This window comes from Cylas formicarius, unplaced genomic scaffold (assembly GCF_029955315.1).
Source record: "Cylas formicarius isolate icCylForm1 unplaced genomic scaffold, icCylForm1.1 PGA_scaffold_1__22_contigs__length_36826433, whole genome shotgun sequence".
Classification (NCBI taxonomy): Eukaryota; Metazoa; Arthropoda; class Insecta; order Coleoptera; family Brentidae; genus Cylas; species Cylas formicarius.
The window spans coordinates 36,331,257-36,347,877 of NW_026844264.1; the positions used below are offsets into that span (position 1 = coordinate 36,331,257).

Consider the following 16,621-nt stretch of genomic DNA (forward strand, 5'->3'; position numbering starts at 1 on the left):
CGACACTGGTCATCTTTTGACCATTGGGTCATAAATTTCCTCCCAATTAGAATATCAATGTTTTACATGAAGGCAGAAAGAGCAAAAAAAAAAGATCTTTTGGAGAAATCAGAACTCACCATCTTTTTATCTTGAGTAAACGATAATCTCATAGGTAAAGTTATAGCAGTCGCAAAAATAAAAGGAAGAACACTTCTCCAGTTACGGAATGGTCGTTACATCATTTAAGGGCCCTCGTATCGACTTCCGGTAGGTGAAATGTGCGTTCCCTTCACACCTGTCGATGTACCCACGCTTTATCCCTCTTTATCCCTCCCTCTACTCATCTACTCTACTAATTTCCTAACGAACTAGAAACCCAAGAACACTTTCATGTATTTCAAAATATTGTCACTAACGACACGCAACGGTAGGATTCATTCTTACCATTACAACTGTCAATTCGAATTATCATCCATTAAATCGTGAGATCGGATATGCGCGTGTGCATCAATTAGGAAACTAATAAATATTAGCTTAAATTAAACTACACCTTTGCGTGCATCTACAAATACTTGTTAAGCATAAATGATTATAGTTTATTAAAAAATATAGGTATTTTAATGACATTTATGGACAACTGTAAAAAACAAATTTGCAATTCTACAAACTTACCAAAGACGTTTCAAATGTACTAACTCAGAATAATTTTACGCTCTCCGATAGAAATTTGATTCATAATCATAATTGAAATTTTTATGAAAGTTGCTTAGAATAATAAAAAAAAAACGCTCGTAGCTACTCCAAACACAACGACTACCACATCAACAATGACAATTCCATAGAAACCTTCTTCTTCCTTGCTTTTATTGGGCACGTATACTATGGACACTCGCCCATCGCCGATACCAAAAAACCCATAAATAACCGAGCTTAGGTTGGTTTAACAATTGCCACACAAATTTAAAATTGAGTCTATTAAGTAGTTGGATATTTTAGCGAAGCTTTTTAACGACGAAGTGCAAATAAGTCCTGATATCAAATTTCGATTTTCGCAATACACGTCCTTGTGATTTATCTGGCCAAATTGTAAAGTTTTGATAACCCGATAAAATATAAAACGAACTGATTTCTATCCAGACTCGATCCGAGGCAATTATTATTGTGGAGGGGACTTGGGGTCGTCGAGGATGGTAGAAATTTATTAGAGTTGGGAAAACTTCCGAATAAGTTTGGTAACTAATATTGAATGAAAATATAATCTTCCGTACCCGGTAGCGAATAAAAAAAAACGACTTTCTTGTTTTCACCATATTTTCCATTTGATAACATTATTGATATTACTTTGAATTGCTTAAGTAGTCTGACAATTAAATGGTTCGAAAGACAAAAATGAAAAAAACTCAGTCGATATTTTGTGATTGACTTCGCACGTAGTTGTCGCCAATCACAAAAATGCATTTTTTTAAATTAGTTTCTCCATTGGGTATAAAACAACTAGTTACAACTTTCAGTCGTCCAAAATAGTTCATATCAATTTTCAGCAATTTATCAATTTTCAGAAATTTATTGACGATTTGAAATAATTTCATAAAAGAATTAGATAGCCAAAGAAACCGACGCTTTATTTTTGGATTGACATTTTAAAACCGTACCAGAAAAGCAGTGGCGTACCACTTTTGCACATAATAAATTTTGGATCCTATTTTTTTTTGCTATTTTGCTTGTAGTGGAAATTCATTACTTTGTACTGGGCTATTCATTATATTTTCACACCCACCTAGATGTTTAAATTTGAAATATAGAAAAAAAATAGGGTAAATACAAAAATTTAAAGATTTTGGCTTTATTATCTTATGCAAATGTCAAAAAAAAAACAAAACGGAATGAGCTATGCATTATTAGCTTGAGCGGTAGATCTTTTTTTTTTTTCAAAAACATATAGTTTATTGGCTTTTCATTTAGCCATTTTTGAGAAATTTCAGTTTAAAAATAATGTTCATTCGATTTCTGAAAAATAACCATATTGTTTAAAAATGGTCAAGTCTGCCTTGATAGTAACAATGTTCTACTTTTGATAACAAATCGACACTAACGATCTGCGATATATGAATACAATATTTTAATATTTCATATTTTATGGAAAATCCTGTTCCTTCCAGTGCAAAATTTAACCGATGAGCATAAAAGGCAGATGCTCGAATTTTGAACTGAAATCTATGGAAGATATGAAGAAGATGGAAATTTTGTAAACAAAATAATATTTACGGATTACGCATGGGAAGAATAAACATTTTTGATCCACCAATAATCCACACAAAATGCAGGCAGTGAAAAGAATGAACGTCAGTTAATGTATGGTGTGGTATGTTGAACAATATGATTGTCGGACCTATTACGATATTTAACGATATTTAAATTTCCTTGCAACAGAAATAGAAGAGTAATAAATATAAATAAATAAAATGCGCAAGTTAGGAATTATTTAAATTTGATTTAGCGTCAAGATGGCGCACCTCCACGTAATGTCCAATCAGTTACGGATTATCTCAGTAATAAATACAGACTTTGGATAAGTAGACAAACAACTATGAATTGGTCTACCAACAGCGCCGACCTGAATCCTGGTGACATTTTTTTGTAGGGATACTTAACATTAAAATTTATTACAATAGGCCTGATAGTTTACAAGTGACAAGGGATTTTATCACATCGTGTATTAATAGGAAATTGAAAGGAAATATTTTCCGATGTATAAAAAATATTGGACGTTATATGGAAAATGTTTAGCATTAGTTATTGATATTTTTATTGTCTGGATAATATAATTTTATTATTCGGCGTTTTTCTTCCTCAAAATAAATAAGAACTAAAAGTTCAGATTTCCACGAAATTATATATTTTGACATGACAATTGTTTCGACAACACCGTGTCATTATCAAATACATCACATTTGATAAAGACACGGCGTTGTCGAAACAATTGTCATGTCAAAATATATGATTTCGAGAAAATCTGAACTTTTAGTTCTTATTTATTTTGATAAATGGATTTTCATCAAGTAAAAGCCACCTCAGTTCAGTTTTTCTTCTTAAGTATAGCCCATTTAAAACATCTTTACTTATTTACCTTACTCTGCAGGTCTTTAGTTTTGAGTAGTCGTTAAAATTAGAACATTGTTTATTAATTGCAAACATAGGTAATATGGTTGCTATCAGGGCAGACTTGACCATTTTTACGCAATATGGCTATTGCCCAGAATTCGAATCATAATTATTTTTAAACTGAAATATCTCAAAAACGGCTAAATGAAATGCCAGTAAACTACATGTTTTTATTCCTTAAAAAAAAATGATGTTGCCGTCAGTTTGACAGCTTGCGATCGTCGTTCATTTTTTCTGACATTTGCATAAGACAAACTTTTTTATTTTACTGTCTTTCAAAATCAATCCTGTAGGTGCCAAAATATAATGGATAACCCTGTACGTACATGTCTGATGAGATCACTTCTTTTCTGACATCACGAAGTGATTTTATGACGCATGATCATAAGGTCACCGTTAAACCACAATACTTACTTTTAGCATTCATTTTTTTTAGAGGTTAGAGTTCGTATTAAGTTTACACAAGTATTTGTTTAAAAAATGGGACATTTTTGTGCAACACAATATAAGTAAATAAAATTGGGTTAGACTTGGGGGATCACAGGAATATTTGGTGAACAAATCGATAATTGCTGCCCAGGCAGACTTGACCAGTTTTAAGCAATATGACTGTTGTCCAGAAATCGAATGAAAATTATTTTTGACAGTTTGACAGCTTGCGATGGTAGTTTATTTTTTCTGACATTTGCGAAAGATAATAGAGCAAAAATCTTCAAACTTTTGTATTTTACTATCTTTCGAAACTAACGCTGCAGGTGGGTGTCAAATTACAATGAATAACCCTTTACGTACATGTCTGATGAGATCGGTTCTTTTCGGACATCACGAAAATGGAAAATTTTTGTACAATACAATACAAATAAATAAAATTGGGTTGGACTGGGGGGATCACAGGAATATTTGGTGAACAAATCGATAATTGCTGCAAAAGCATTTTTTAAAGCAAAACATGTCGATCGATCGGACGGTCTCATTTGTTATTCGTGTGTCGACACACGGTTGTCTTAATCCGCTGCATATATACTGGTCCCATATAAACACACATTGTAGTTTATCGAACAGCGCAGCGGCGCACCTGTCACGATCACATGTGGGTGAAAGCCCTCACTCAATTGGGCTTGTACTCTTGATAGGAGTGACTCATTCTCTTTATTGGTTTTCACACCCGTAGCGGCGTTTCGGACGGACATTCCATAATTTATGACTCACTTGATTGACGGACATGATTGACGGACATTTTGCCCGGTTTTTATCGAGAGCGTTGATGACGTATTTTTCGGATAATTACAGGGGTGGTTGTGTTGTGTATTTAGTGTGTTAGCGGTCAACCAGCAGTATCATATACAGGGTGTGTCAACGAGAATTAAATGATTCTTGCAGATCTTCGTAAGGGCAATCTTTTGTGCCAACGAAATTTCACAAAGTAATCAGCACAGTATAGGTACTTGAAAAATAACAATACACAAGTCGATTTATTTTTGACTAACTCCCACTCAATAATTATAATTATTTATTTAAAAGGATCTAATAACGAAAAAAAGGGACCGCCTTGCCCCACCCTCCTTGAAAAATCCTTGGCAGGCGGCTATGACCCCTAACTTGACTCTTGTCAATGAAGACGATTAGTGGAATAATTAGACAAGCGTCAAGCTCGTCGTCATGGCGACGAACGTAGCTCCAAACACAACAAACACGCGGGCTGCCGTTTATAAAGTAATGAGAGCGCCTTGCAAATATTTGGTAGTTTGTCGTAGTTTACACAAATAACTATATTTTGTTAACGGTATGAAGTTCAAAGTGACCCTGAGCCAGAGACTGAACGCCACAGCGGTTCCCATAACCTGCGTCGGCTGGGCAAGTGCCGAGGATGTTTACTCTATCAGGTACATTTAAAGGGGAATTTTTACTAATTTTATTAAAATTATTTGTGAATGGTATGAATGCATTATCAAAAAATAAACAATGTTTGCGAAAATGTGGGTCACATTGAGATGACGAATATGACAATATCGATATTAGGATAGTGCAGCTTTGCTCATATTAATATATATTATATATTAATTAATTATATATTAATGTATAATTAATTAATTATTAATGTATTTAGTTCACTGCCAAGTGGAAACAAGCAAAAGCCTAAATTATAAAACCCCACCGAGCTCAATTATCTGCGTTCAAGTAGTATACTGCCTACTACGTCTAAGATTCTAAGATGAACGATTTTCAAAAGAGTTACGATATCCTGCCGGCTGATCAGTCGTGGTTTAAATCGGGTTATACGAGGGCTGCCTTTTATATTTTGGGATTTTCTTAAACTAGCCGTGCCATTTGCCGATTAACGTTTTTATAGGAAAGTTTGACACGTTCTCTCTATAATGGTTAATTAAACCGATGTCGTAAAACTACGTATTTTAGAGCATAGAAAAAGAAATGGTCGTTATTCAAAAAATGTAAGGAATGTGCGAAGGATTTGAAGCAGTTTTCTTGTTGCTGATAATGATTTGGCACGGATAATCATACTCCACGTGTTAAGACATAGAAACAATGATGAGGAAAATCCCAACCTAACCAAAAATCGTTTTTTATTTTGATTGATTGATGTTTGTTACTTCGCTTTTGCACATTTAAGTTAATTTAATTTAAATTAACATAAAATAAACAATAGAATAGCCGCATTACTGGTAGGTATTGGTTATGCTCGTATTTTCTTCTGAAACCTCCTAGAACATAAAAAATTTAAAAATTTGTGTTCATAATCCCCAACTTTAATAACAAATATATCCTGTTTTGAGAAATATGTGATATATCAATCATTGTTTTTGAATGAATATGATAAGAAAGTTGCACTCTTCAGTATTTCGAGGTATATTTTAATTATATTTGTTCCCTTCAAAGGAATATATTGGTGTTTTTAAAACTGGACTTAGTTGTACCATTTTTATTATTATTTTTTAATTGCCCACAAAAAAAACATCACAAGGAACAGATTAAAAAAAAACAAACATTAACACAGAAAATAAAACTACAATATTGCAGGAACAGGAACTAAGATGCAATTTTTAGAGGTAACCTCTTAGCGATCTGTTGCCTTGAAACAATCTCTCCGTCTTCACATAAAACGAATCACAGAGTCCCACCCCTGGTGTCATAAAATTAGGTATTTTAGAGCATAGAATAACAAATGGTCATTATTCAAAAAAAAATAAAAAATATCTTAAGGATTTGAAGCAATTTGCTTGTTCTTCATAAAAAAAATGCGATTTTCTAGCGACGATAACCAGTTGCGTTCTTGGTCCGTGACGGACAACATGCCGACGAAAATCGCCGACCTCCAGAAAGATTTTCACGCCACCGACATGCATTTCGTGCCGAAAACTGGAGGGGCATCGACAGGAAAACACGCCGATTTGATTCTGGTCACCGCCATGGACGGTAAATTTCACATAATGACCAAAACCGGGCGTATTGAAAGAAGCGTGGAGGCGCACAAAGGGGCCGCCTTGGTAGGACAGTGGAGCAACGACGGCACGGGACTGTTAACTGGTAAGAATACTTAACGGTGGACTTTAATAGCTTTTCTTTTATAACTCTTCTTTGGACAATCTGTTATTAAAAACCAGCAGTAATCTGCCATCATGTGACAATCCCGGCGACCCTGATACCGTTCTTCCATCACTTTTAGATCCTGGTGGAACCACTCTCTCTGTTCTTCACTATAATTCCCTAAATTATCCAGGAATTTATCTAGATGATTCCGAAGATAGTGTAACTTTTGTTCATAAGAACTTATTTAGATTCTCGTGTAGGTACTTCGTATTGTCGAATAACTGAGATCTCACCTGTTCCGTGGAGCAAAGGGTGGGGATCGCTAAGAGTAAGGATCACGTGATGTTTGTATGCGCGAAAAAGTTGTGCAGAAGCCTAATAAAAAGCCGACTATTGTTCAAATTATAATATTCGTGAAAATCATAAAAACAAGAGCACATTCAGCGCTTTCATATATATATATTCGTGATCTGGACACTTGAAAACATAAAAATTTTCACATATATCCAGGGCAACGAAAAAAAATCTGTATTTCAAGTAATATGTATGTGTATTTTAGTATGTTTTTCTTAGAATTGTGGCATATTTTTAACGGCCTTTTTTCAGAAATAATTTGGACAAAAAATTGTTTAGCGACTCCAAAAAACTAAAAATATACAGGGCGTTAAATTTAAAATAACAAAGTCGATGATTCAATAGTTTTTATGTTACAAATGTTCAAATAGCATATGTTTATCTCAAGCCATTTGGAAATATCGCCGTACACTGTAGTTTTGTTGTCACCCGGTATAGTATTAGCCAACCTTCTTTTAAATAGCCGTCTTAAATGAAATGAATACAAGTAAAAAACGGACATCTTCTTTACTGATTTCGTAATGGCCAAAGATGATTATCGCCATTTTTAATTGTCAAAAATCTGTCAAACGTCGAAAAATTGATATTCTGCGAATTGTTGTAAGGAGACGATGCTTTTGGGTACTGTAATGCAAATTTATAAGCACGGGAATGATTTTTTTTTTTCGTTAAGCAACTTTTAACTTTTTCTCATCGAATCTACGAAATCGAATGTTTTATGACGATGACAATTACTTCCCCAAAATGGCTGTATGCAAAAAGGAGTCTGATTTTATATAAATTCAATCCATTCTATCATTTTATGTATTATTATTACGACTGCTGAAAGCGGAGACGTAAACCAAAAGACACAAAAATATTTTAAACCATTACTTTTTTATGTTTGTTTATATTTTTATAACCTGTTTATATTTTTATAACCTGTCTAAATACGAAAATCGTTTAAACAATACATAATAATCCAAAAGTTATGTTATGTTATTTGACTCTAGGTGAGCTGGTTTTTTGCGTTTTTCTTATTTGTTTGTTTCATTTATTTTTATGTTTATTATTTTGAAAAATATTAGAAATTCGTCCTAATTTTTTAAAGTTATTTAAAGGGGATACCCCGTATAATTACGAAACATTCAATAAAATTATTCAAAGGCTCATTTAAATCCACAACCGAGCGAAATGGGTAGCGGAAAAACAAAGCGCCTCTGGAAATCTTTAAGGGATCAAACCGCTTAATTAAGAGCGCGAAGCAAAGACTCCCCGGAACGGGGAAAATCGTGAGCCTCTATTTACATTTGTACAGAATTAAAAGCGATTTACCGACTTGGATATATATATATATATATATATATATATATATATATATATATATATATATATATATATATATATATATATATATATATATGTAAGGACGGAACCAAAAGATCTTTGGGAATTTCAGCCGGTGAAGACGGCCTCATAAAAATATGGTCCAAGGGTGGCATGTTGAGGTCCACGGTTGTTACCAGCGAGTGTTCTGTCTACTCGGCTTGCTGGTCGCCAGATAGTCAGAGCATCGCCTATACCCAAGGAAAATGTGTCGTGATTAAGCAGTTGGCACCGAACACCAAACCCACAAAGGTGAGTACCTATAATATGCCTCGTTCAAAATGTGGAATCTGTGGTGGAAGATCGATACATAGCTACCATTCCGCTCTAACAAGTTAATTCTATATTAAAGATATCTCTGTAGATTTTTTCAGCTATTCAAGATTCAAAATACAAATTGGGAGAACTAGCTATAGAGCTAGAGGTTCGGGTCTCCGATTAGAGTGAATAGCCTCGGTAGTGATTCCTTAGTGTTGCTTGTAGCCTTCGCTTTGGTTACAGAAAATGAGCACCCGAGATAGGTGTACACGTTGTTTACGTTGTTTCTTTGACAGCTTAGCAAATGTGATTTAGCAATGGACTTTCAATTGTTTGCACTTTTTTAGTTTTGATTAGTAAAAAGGTTTTTGGTCCAATCGTGAGCCTTGTTGGGCTATTTCGTGCCCTGGGATCCTTAACTCGTTGACTTGCTATCTCGTTAAATGCCTTATGACAATGTAAAAGTAACTTTTGGCGAGTCGCACGGCTTTTTTATATTTATTTGTCTTGGCGTTCTGGTGCGGTGGTCCCTGATTGAAACACCTGTAACTTGCTTGCCCATCTGATACACTCCTATGTAATACTTCTAGCAAAGGGCTGCTGTCGATGACCATGAAATCAATCAAATTTAGTTTTTCTTGTAAAACCGGCTGTCCTACGTATGTTAAGTATTGCTGAGTGTTGGTTTAGTCTTATCTCTGATCAGTCTTATCTGATCATTTAGTCTTATCTCTGATTATGTAGTTCCGATCTAAAGAGTATGAAAGTCTCTGAAAGCCACGAAAAACAAAATGTACGTATTAGTTTTATAACATTTCTGGAAGACAAGTCAGAATTTCAGACATAAATTCATAATATATAAACTTAAGATACTAGACACCAAAATATTTATTATTATTAAATATTGACTTTTTATTGCTCCCGCTATCTTTTCACAGTTTAAGTACTTATTATTAATTCACCAACTAAGGACAAAATTCAGAAATCCGAGATCTTTGTTGAACAAAATCACATTATTTGGGTGTTTATTACTTGCAGCTTAGAGACGGCCCATTCTATATAAATCACTGTTTTGATTAGCAGTGCGCTTTACGAGAAAGTTATTTTGACTTATTTGTTTTTGTTATTCCTTAACAAATATTATGATTTCGCAGTGTTCCTCCTTCGTTAATGAACTAAAATTCACTTTTAGTCATTGGTAAAGCCGACTCTTTGGCGATGATAGTGATTAATGGACTTTTTAGTGGATTGCTCACGAAGGTTTGGTTCTTTGCTTGGCGTGGAGCGTTGCGTCAGACATTATCGTCTCGGGCGGTGAGGATTGCAGATACCGCGTCTGGGATAGTTTGGGGAGACCAGTTTTCTCAAGTTCACTTCACGATCACCACGTAACGTCGATCGCGTGGGCTCCCGCTGGTGATCTGTTCGCCATTGGTGCCTACGACACTCTAAAACTCTGCGATTACTCTGGGGTAAAGTCGAAGAGACGGCAACGTCGCGCATTGTTACCGATACTTTCAGTGGTCTCGTTCGTTCGAGAAACCGAACGCGGGCAGCGTCTACAAGATGGCGTGGTCGAACGACGGTTCGCAATTGGCGGGCGCGTGCGCAAACGGTCAAGTCCTATTCGCTCACGTCATTGAACGGAAGGCGAGTTTTATGAACTTTACGGCTACCGTGAGCGAGAGAAAAGCGATAGTCGTGAAAAACGTGTCGGACGATACGTCGGAGTATCTGGAACTACCCGAACGCGTCATCCGGATGGCGATGCGGTACTCGCATTTGGTCGCCATCACGCCCAGCCAGTGCTACGCGTACGAAACGAGCAACTGGAACACTCCGACGATTTTCGATTTGAAAGATGGCGCGGTGGTGCATTTGGAGATGGCCGAAAAGTAAGGTTGTCGTTTCATTGTAAACCATAACAAATAAATTATATTAGATTGGTTTGTTTAGTTTCGAGTTCGCTCTATCCTTCTACGGTCTGTGGGTGATCTTTCACGAGCTTTTTTAAATATTCTCGAGTCATCCGTGCAATTGATGTTTGTTTTGTTTCAATATCCAGTCGTTTTGGTTAGTTTATTTAGTTAATATCCAGTCGTTTTCCCAAAAATGCTCCGCAATACTTTCATTTCCGTTGTCGTATTGGTCTAATCGTTGTTTTGTACATTTTAGTTTGTTCGATTTTTTCTTTCATTGTTGCCAAGTATTCAATAGGCCTGTTGTACATATTTTTAAATTCATTCTAGAATACAATAAGTTACACTATAGAATATTTTTCCTAAAAACAGAAATATATTTACTCTGCAATTAACGCAAAAAACGCTACTCCATTCGTTGTGACATCACGAGGTATGTGAAGACAAGCGACGCATTGTAGCAGTACATTTTATAATGTTATTCACATTTTTTTAATAAATCATATTTCTTCCTGCGTGTAACGCTCATCGATGCGTAAAGTAGAGTTTGAAATACTTCTTGACAAACAAAAATGTGTGGAAATTTTTTTTTCTTTGTTTTTTTAACTCACATCATTTTCCATATAGTTTTCCATATCCTGTTAGAACTAAAAAAGGACAATATGGTCAATAACAACCAAAAGTGAGGTTAGGCTACTATTTATTTATTTATTTATTTTTTGAATGGGAAAGCAGTTTTTAAAGTTTTTTCGCTTTTTGATGAAATGTCTGTAGGTTCGCGTCTAATGGCTTTTAACCAAATTTTTCGTTGTTTTTCTGGAATAGGCAATTTAATGAAATAATTTAAAACTCGCGAAAAAATGTCGAGCTGATAACTGTCAACGCGAAATCGTACGTCGTGACGTCACCAACAGCTGAGATATGTGAAATATATATCAAATTTTAATTGTTTAGCGGGAATACGTTTTAAGTCTTATTATTATGTTTATTTTTCTTAATGTTCGCGAGTCCACAGTCAGAAGAAACTCTTTTCAAACATAGCTTTGTTATAATATACTGTTGAGTATATTGTTTATACTCGTACATATCTGTGCAGAACATATTTTCTTAACATCTGCTTAGTACTGTTCAAAATAGAAGTACCCACTGTTTTGGTTAGTTTTGGTTAGTTAATGTGACTAATTATGGTCGACCGATGTTTTTAATTAAACAAGTAACCTTTTTTCTTCTTCTTAAGGAATTAAACCAGATATTTTCGATTGACAATGTCAAATTGCAGTCATATGTTGCTGGTAGAAAGAAGCACCGTAGGAGTATACAGTTACCAGGGGAAATTAAAGGCATCTCCAAAATGGCCGAATATGAAATTGGACGGAGTTAGAGTTGCCCATATTTCACTATCTTCGGATACGTTAGTAGTAAGAGACGTGAACGACCAAAAAGGTAAGGCAGTAGAGTCACTGTTTAATAATAATTCTTAAATTTTATTGACTTTTAACTATGACAAATTTTTGCTCAATAAATTGTATCCAAATTCGTCCATATAAAATCAACTTTCGAGATATCAAAAAAAAAAAGAACTGGGTGTCGGTCGTTGTTTCGGAACATAGTAGTTCGTATAATAACCTTGCTTTTTTATTTATTCCAACAGTTGGCATCACTTAATTGCCGCCAAAGTTTAATGAAAATTCGAACAAGTTCTATGAAGAACTTCGTGAATTTGTTTGATATCACGAATTAATTTACGAAAAAAATATAAGCGTAACAGTAGTAAAAAATAAATAAAATATTTAGGGGCAAAGAATGTAATGTTTCAACATTTGGGGGGGGGGAGAAGAAAATAAATTGAAAAAATGTAGATTTGACAACGGAAACATCTATTTATTCGTTTTTTAGCGATACACGTAGTCGACTTGATTAACAGTAGAACCAACAGCGAAATGATCGCTACCATTCAGCATTCCGTGCCAGTGATCGAGATAGCTCTGGACCAGCAGGGCGAGTTTACGAATAGAACGATGGCGTTGCTAGATAAGTCCAGAGATTTGTACATCGTCAAAGTCAGAAGTGCGAACAAAACGTTTTCCAGACTGGGTAAGTTACGCTTTAAAAAAGTGGTTTAACGAATAACGGTTATAGGTTCACATTGATCCACGTTATAATTGCACGTTCTTGATATGCGCCCAGACTACTTTGTTTTGTGCCTTCTAGGAGTGTCGCACTGCATTTTTTGGCGCAAAGAAAAAAATGTATTTCAAGAAACAAAACTTAATTTAATATATTTTTACAAGGTTTTGGCAACGAGTTTAACATTTTTGAAAATTTCCAAAATCGTCATTTTAGATTGTTTGAAATATCTCAAAAACAAAAAAAAAGCAATGCAATGGGAATAGCTTAAGTATAATTTTTGCTCTTCTTTAGCCTGAAAAAGTCTACTTTATAATATACATCAGGATCAGGAACCTCGATTTCTTTCAATTTGAATGAATCTGAGAAAATCATCAAAAATTATTAAGTATTACGACTTCATCCTGGCCAGATAATAGGTAGAATACAGAACTGGGCTACCTAAAGATAATGGCTAACTGGGACCAATTTTTGATGTCAAATATCGAAAACGGGATTTCTTTGAAAATAAAGTGTCAGCGGGTCTTATTCACTACCACATAAAACTTAAGGAGCATAAGTTTGTAGTAAGTTTTTGAGAGATCTATCCGACAAGAAAAAAATCAAATCAAACCGTAATCAAAGATTTTACAACGATGTACAAAGGATATTTCAAACACCCTGTATTGAGACATTACAAAAATCGAAACAGTTGGGTTCTAAGTGCTCCTGAATAAGAATTCGTTGCACAATTAATATCTTAAATAATCCCTAATAATACTTCTCTCTTCTTTGTAGTTTGTTAAATAGTCTCCGCTGGCCATGACTTTAAGTTGAAGCAATAAACAAAACAACAAAATTTTATTAAAATAAATCATAAACAAGGGTGCGCAATACGCTTGTTAATGTAGATATATAAATTTAACAGACCGTAGAAACCTAGGTGTAAATATTTTGCTCCTAAATTCTTCAGATTAAACCTACTGGCATATTTTTACCAATTTAAGTCTAAATGAATGGAGATTAGGATAGCTTTAAATTGATTGAAAACACCAATAAAGCTTCACGTGCTGACAGCACAGAAATGATTTAGAGTGCAAATAGCCAAATTGAGCGAAATATTTTTTGTTAGTCCAAAGGGCAACCGGTTAAATGTTCTTCCAGGAAGAAAAATTGAATCGTTCAGGTGGAACGCAAAAGTGAACATCCTGGGGGCCATCCAGGACGGCCTGGTCACAGTGTGGTACTGTCCTAGCGCTTCGTTCAACACTCGACTGTTGCAAATGTGCTCGTTTCAATACGAATCTTCCGATTTGGGCAGAAGTCCCAGGATAAGCGATTTCGTCGGTACTTCGGTGTCCGTTAGGAGGGCGGACGGCGCCTTGATTAACGTGCCGGTATCGCCATTTCCCGAACTGATTCACTTGTAAGTATAGTTTGGTCCAAATGATACCGTTAACGGCTGGATCGTAACAAATTTGTGCAGGACCGGCTTAAAAATATTTCAATTTAACTCCCTAAGCCACCGCACTTTTTTTATTTTAAACGGGAATTGTATGTTTTTATTCCAAATTTTAATTTCTCTCGAAAATTTTTATGTAACATTGCCAATAAAATAAAATCAATAAGCAACAACAAAAAAAGGAATTGCTAGAAATAAAACAGGAACAGAAAGAAGGCAGAGAAGAAACAACGAAAATTAGAGAAGAAAATTTAAAGCTCAACAAGGAAAACAAAAAATTTGAAGAGGAAGCTTAAGAAAGTATAAAAATATAAAATATATGTAAACGACGACATGACCAGAGAGCAAAGGCAAGCAAATAGAAGAAATGAGAGAAAAAACGGACGTGAAACAAGGAAAAATATAAATTGGTAAAATTCCACCAACAGTATGTGGTAATAGTAAATGACGTCATCGCGTCTAGATTGAGGGAGAAATAGTGATAGTGAGCTGTTTTTCTGGATGCCAAAATAACCACAAAAAAAATCAAAAATTAAAAAAATATTTTTTATTACTCCCAATTTAAAGGGTCTAAATGCGGGTCCAGACTTCTACTTCTCTCCCAAGTCTGAAGTCGGTAGCTGCAAATTTGTAGTACTTATTATATTTTTTAATATTGCACGGAATATCGCGAATACCCCGTAGAAAACCGTAAATACAAAAGTTTAAGCCGTCTATATGGGCTATATCGTCATGTAAAAGTAACTGACACCTGAAACACATATTTCAAATTATTGCCAATTTTCAATAACAGGGGGAACCATTTTTCAGATTTTCTGAATTTGCGGCGCACCCGGTATATTTTTGAAAAATTGTCAAGTTTATGGAGTGATTTCTTTTGCGTCTTCCGGTTCAAGAATTTTTTCGGTCCAGTAAACGATTTTTGAAAAATGTTCTCTTTTGTAGACCCTTGCACACGCGATTTTTGGTTAACTTTTGAGTAACCCAGTACAGTCATCCGTACCGGATAATTAAATATTGATATACAGGCTGTTATTGAAACGACTTTCAGAGTCGACGGGCAGATGGCGAAAATGCCCGTTATAACGCTGGCATCCTATGTGAATAGTATTTGAGAAAAATGTCTCCACCGCCTTGGCATAAAATGTTTGTTGCGCCACTGGATCTTTCTTCTTTTGTTTACCATTTCATGCTCAATATGGTCAAATGTTACTACTAGTATTATGACATCTGCTAATACTACAAATTAATTTTATTATTATTAGGTTTTGTTCCAAAATGTTCACGACATAGTTTGAACCAAACTATATGGGGCACCTTTATTTTTGCGATGCGTTTATTTCTAGAAAATTACAGGAAAACAAATGGGAAGAAGCAGTGAATCTGTGCAGAAATATAAACATCGATATTGCGTGGGCTTGTTTGGCGATATTGGCCGTTCAGTCCACTCAAGAAACTCTGGATATCGCCGAAGAGGCGTTTTCCAATATTGGCCTATACGACAAAGTATACTACATTCAATATATTAAGGTACGTTCTGACCAACTGCCACTACAACTAACCAATTTTCAGCAATGATCTTGGGTCCTTTTAAAAATCAAGACAAATCTATCTAATTTCAGTTTCATTAAATTTAGGACAAATCCACATTTTTGGGTAATCCAACAAGTTTCTAGTTTGCTTTTGGGCGTAAATTAGCCTTTATATTTCAAGTGATTAAAAGAAATACGCCATTTTTAATTTCACAGTTAAAAAACAACTGTAACGTAGTGGCACCAATAATGACAGAAAAATGTTTATAATTTAATTCACTAGAATTTGCCTACAAAGGCCGAACAAAAGGCTCAAATGGCTTTGCTGGGGGGCAAAATGGACGAGTGCGAGTCGATACTGCTTCACAATGGAATGGTTTTCCAGGCCATTTTGAACCACATTAATACACACAACTGGACAAGGTAAAATTGTTTTCAATAAACCCGACGTTATTCGGGTTGCCTTTTAATTGCAGGGCATTGGATTTGGCCATCAAACACAAGACTCACATCGACACAGTGTTATACTTTAGACAGAAATATTTGAAAGCCCTGCAGAAATCGGAGAATAACAACAAATACAGCACATTACAGGAATCGGTAATTTTTCGGACGATATGCACCTTATAACGCCAACAGTAGTCAAATAAAATCGATATGTTTCAGATTACCATCGACCCTGAGAAAATAGAAGAGAAAATAGCAACTGAACTCCAAAATAGAAAAAACACATATTAAATGACATTATTTTGTTGTTGTACATGATAAATTATTCCTGTGTTTAATCACTTGTTTGTTATTACATTTTTTACCTGGTTACATTTAACTAAACCTTAGAACCACTCCTTTAAAAAAAGGCAATTTTGGCAGATAAAAATACTGCATATATTTTTTTATTAAGTTGTCATTCTCAAACAATCTTGCTCAAGGACCAC

The 16,621-nt window shown here is 34.9% G+C and overlaps 1 protein-coding gene across 1 annotated transcript; it reads left to right on the forward strand.

Moving 5' to 3' along the window:
- The first annotated feature begins 4,255 nt into the window (after positions 1–4,255).
- On the forward strand, positions 4,256–16,513 carry LOC132696849 (intraflagellar transport protein 80 homolog). Its single transcript, XM_060661931.1, has 12 exons — positions 4,256–5,027; positions 6,413–6,687; positions 8,483–8,661; positions 9,912–10,139; positions 10,189–10,562; positions 11,866–12,029; positions 12,483–12,680; positions 13,857–14,118; positions 15,501–15,684; positions 15,970–16,109; positions 16,163–16,286; positions 16,353–16,513. Exons 1-12 carry the CDS (start codon positions 4,930–4,932, stop codon positions 16,422–16,424), a joined length of 2,298 nt encoding a protein of 765 aa, XP_060517914.1. The 5' UTR covers positions 4,256–4,929; the 3' UTR covers positions 16,425–16,513.
- The last annotated feature ends 108 nt before the right edge of the window (positions 16,514–16,621 follow it).

Coding starts and splice junctions, on each gene's coding strand:
- LOC132696849 (XM_060661931.1), top strand. CDS start 4,930: ATGAAGTTCAAAGTGACCCTGAGCCAGAGACTGAACGCCACAGCGGTT. Junction 6,688..8,482: donor CGGCACGGGACTGTTAACTG/GTAAGAATACTT, acceptor TGGGAATTTCAG/CCGGTGAAGACGGCCTCATA. Junction 15,685..15,969: donor ACTACATTCAATATATTAAG/GTACGTTCTGAC, acceptor TTAATTCACTAG/AATTTGCCTACAAAGGCCGA.